This window comes from Frankliniella occidentalis, unplaced genomic scaffold (assembly GCF_000697945.3).
Source record: "Frankliniella occidentalis isolate FOCC.00 unplaced genomic scaffold, Focc_3.1 Scaffold124, whole genome shotgun sequence".
Lineage (NCBI taxonomy): Eukaryota > Metazoa > Arthropoda > Insecta > Thysanoptera > Thripidae > Frankliniella > Frankliniella occidentalis.
In genome coordinates, this window is record NW_026267251.1 from 22,422 (window position 1) to 25,613 (window position 3,192).

Genomic DNA, 3,192 nt, shown 5'->3' on the forward strand with positions numbered 1-3,192 from the left:
TCAGTTTTTGCCTTGACTTTTATTTTTGATTTGTACATCGGTGTATTTTACAATGAAGTTGAATGCAACGCCGCTGATAACGCTCACGTTTCGACAATTGCTAAACCTAACATTAATGAGAACATTCGTCAATGCTGGTCTATGGGGTAGTTTTCAGAAAATAATATGCGGAAGAGTGATCGCTTCTTAATTTCAAGAGGAAAATTTGACAAAAAAAAAAAAAACAAAACAAAAAAACAAATGCGTTTTTTAAGCTGGCGACGCAACAAGGAGTTCATAGAAAAGTCAGGGAGAAATAATGGCCAGGAAAGTCATAGGAAAAGTCCTGGAGCTTGAAGGTAAAACGACAGGAGTTTGCTTCAAATTCTTGTTTTTGAGCTCGTGATTTTGGTGGCATTTTCAATTTTGGAGGAGACGAAAAGTTCAATTTAAAAAATACCGCAAAAAGTCACAGAAATCGCGTCAAACGGTCAGGGGAAGGTAAGAAAAAAATGTCGGGGAATTTGAATTGCGTGGCCACCCTACGGTGGTTTTACGACCAATTCCTTATCGAAAACCACAATTCCGCATATCTCATTGCTGCTGAATGACTTAAAGACAATATAAAAACAAGAAGTATACAGGAGTCACTGGGATCTTATACAGTATGATTAAAATAAATACTTAACAAAAGCTTACACGAGGATCATTCGAAACGCAAAAATTAAAGCTAGTAACTATGCTTTTCATGAAATAGAGATTTAAATACTAAATTGAAACTAATCGCCACTGCGTAAATATATCACAACCGAAAGAAAAGCTGTACAAGATTTACAAGTATTATCTTGTAATGATGATAAGGACGTAGCTTTATGAGATGGGAGTGGCAATGTTATTCCAGTATATTACTTTACTAAATGCACCTTAAATACTGGTATGACTTGTCTCGAAAAACGTATAATTAAAAAGACACAGCCGGCTCAGGATATACACTTTGCCGAAGCAGACTAGAGGACCGCCGGCTGCGAGTTTAAGAACACGGAAAAGATGACTCAGTTTTTGTGATATCAAAAATCAGCAATTAAGTAACAAGATAAATCAGTCATGGCAACCAACAATTAGTCATGACATCCAAAAATATTGTCGTAGAAGACAATGCACAAGGCGAGGAAGCAAACTTGGATAGATGCTACGACCAAAAAGAAAAAGTCGTGTTAGCAGAGATTTTTGATCGCTATACGACTAAATTTTTGGATGTGGCTCGTGAGACATTAGTTTGATCAGATAAAGAAATAAGTCGTCATTTAATTACTGAAATATCAGTTCTGGCAACAAATTCTCAGTTGCGATTGCAAATTGATTTTTTTTCCGTGAACACAAAGAGATAGGGGGGACTATGAATAACAATATGCCGACATCACATATTACCTTTGCTATAGCACCACAAGAGAGACATATCTGCGAGTATCTAATCGGCATCCGAGCTGCGTCTCTATACCTCCACTGCCTTGACACCCAAAAGGTGTCTATTTCACTGTCGCGGGACACCCATACATTTCACGAGAGTTCCATCGACTGACGACTCTATCACACCGCCACGACGACGGGTCAGGGTGAGGGCTCCGCTCACGAAGTCCCTTGTCCACTGCTGCTGCCGCTGCGTTACAGGGGCGGGCTCGGCAGCCCCGGGCCCAGGCTCAGCGAGCCCTGGCCATCCTGGCTGTCGTCGCCGCCGCCGGCGGACGCGTGGCCCGCGGTGGGGGAGGACGCCGAGCTGCCGCCGCTGCCCGCCGACGCCCCCGCCGCCGACGACGACCCGATGTCCGGCGGCACCAGGCCCTCCTTGAGCCGCTTCTTCTGCTTCATGCGGCGGTTCTGGAACCAGATCTTGACCTGGGTCTCGTTGAGCTGCAGCGCGGAGGCGATCTCGATGCGGCGCGCACGCGTCAGGTACTTGTTGAAGTGGAACTCCTTCTCCAGCTCGGTGAGCTGCTTGTTGGTGAAGTTGGTGCGGCCCGAGTTGGCGAGCAGCGCCGCGGCCGGGCAGCTCGCCGACGGGCTGAGTGACAGCGCCGGCCCCACGCCCACGCCGCCGGCGGACGCGCCCGCGGGCAGCGACGCGCCGCCCACGCCCGCGAAGCCGACGCCCACGCTGCCCGCGCCTCCGCAGCCCAGCTCCCGGAGCGCCTCGGCCGCCGCCTTGGGAACTGCAACAGAAGCAAAAGCGGTTCATGTTTAGTTGGGGTCACTATACCTGCGACAGACGCGTCGCCGCCGCACCCTTGGCTGGCCACACAGCAAGAGGATATCCACCCAGCCAAGAGACAGGACGGGGCTCCGAGACGTCCGAGTCCCAAAGTCGGTCCGAAATTTGTTAGACGTTCGCAAGGCAAGACAGATCGGGCGCGTCCCCCAGCCTGTCCTGCTACGCTCCCCTGCACGGGGATCAACGCGGATCCCCTCCCCTACCTCCATCACCCCGCCCCGCCCCGCCCCGCCCCGCCACCTCCGCGCACCTCCGACACGCGTTTGTTTTAGCCGCGCTCCCTCTCTAAACCCCGGGTGGAGTTGGAGTGGCCGCCCTGAGGCCGTGTGGGAATGACTCTTCGCTTTGCGGCCGCGGTCACGCAGAGCCACGTGTCCACCACGCGCGAGTATTCGTGTGGGGCGGATCAAGCGGGCCGCACCGAGGGGGTGGCAAAGTGAATTTAGGTGTAGTTATTAAGAAACCCCGACTTTTCGACAAAAGTACTCGTCAGGGCCTTAGCTGGGGCTTAGTGTCGCCCAAGGGGTCGAGGGGGTCGGGGGTAGGAAGCGGAGAGCGCTGTACAGAGGGTAATGGTACGTCTAGGGTGAGGGGGTGGGGGTGAGTTAATGATTTCGAAAAGGAATCAGAGGCACGGCCAGCTCTCGTCACTCCAGTCGCGGGGCGCGCGGGGGCCCGGCCCGGCCCGGGGGTGGCGTTGGAGTGCGTGCCGGCCTGCAGCGCCACCGGGCAGCGCCACAGGCAGCGCCACGGGCAGCGCCACGCGGAGCGTATCTGAACATCTTGACGGCTGTCTGACCGGCCCGGCCGCGGCGGGACGGGACGGGACCGGGCCGGACCGGCCTGGCCTGACTGACTCCCTTCTGCGATCGCTATCACGCGCTCGGCCAGGAGCCTTTTCGAGGAGGGGAAAGGGAGCGGGGATCGAGTGGGGGCGGGCGGGGGTG

At 53.4% G+C, this 3,192-nt stretch overlaps 1 protein-coding gene across 1 annotated transcript in view; it reads right to left on the reverse strand.

Moving 5' to 3' along the window:
- LOC113206595 (homeotic protein labial-like) overlaps window positions 1–3,192 on the reverse strand; it is a 25,030-nt gene continuing 21,838 nt past the window's right edge. Inside the window, exon 3 of the mRNA XM_052270465.1 lies at window positions 1–2,186. Within this exon, the coding sequence (XP_052126425.1) occupies window positions 1,642–2,186 (545 nt within the window). The 3' untranslated portion in view covers window positions 1–1,641. The remainder of the gene's footprint in view (window positions 2,187–3,192) is intronic.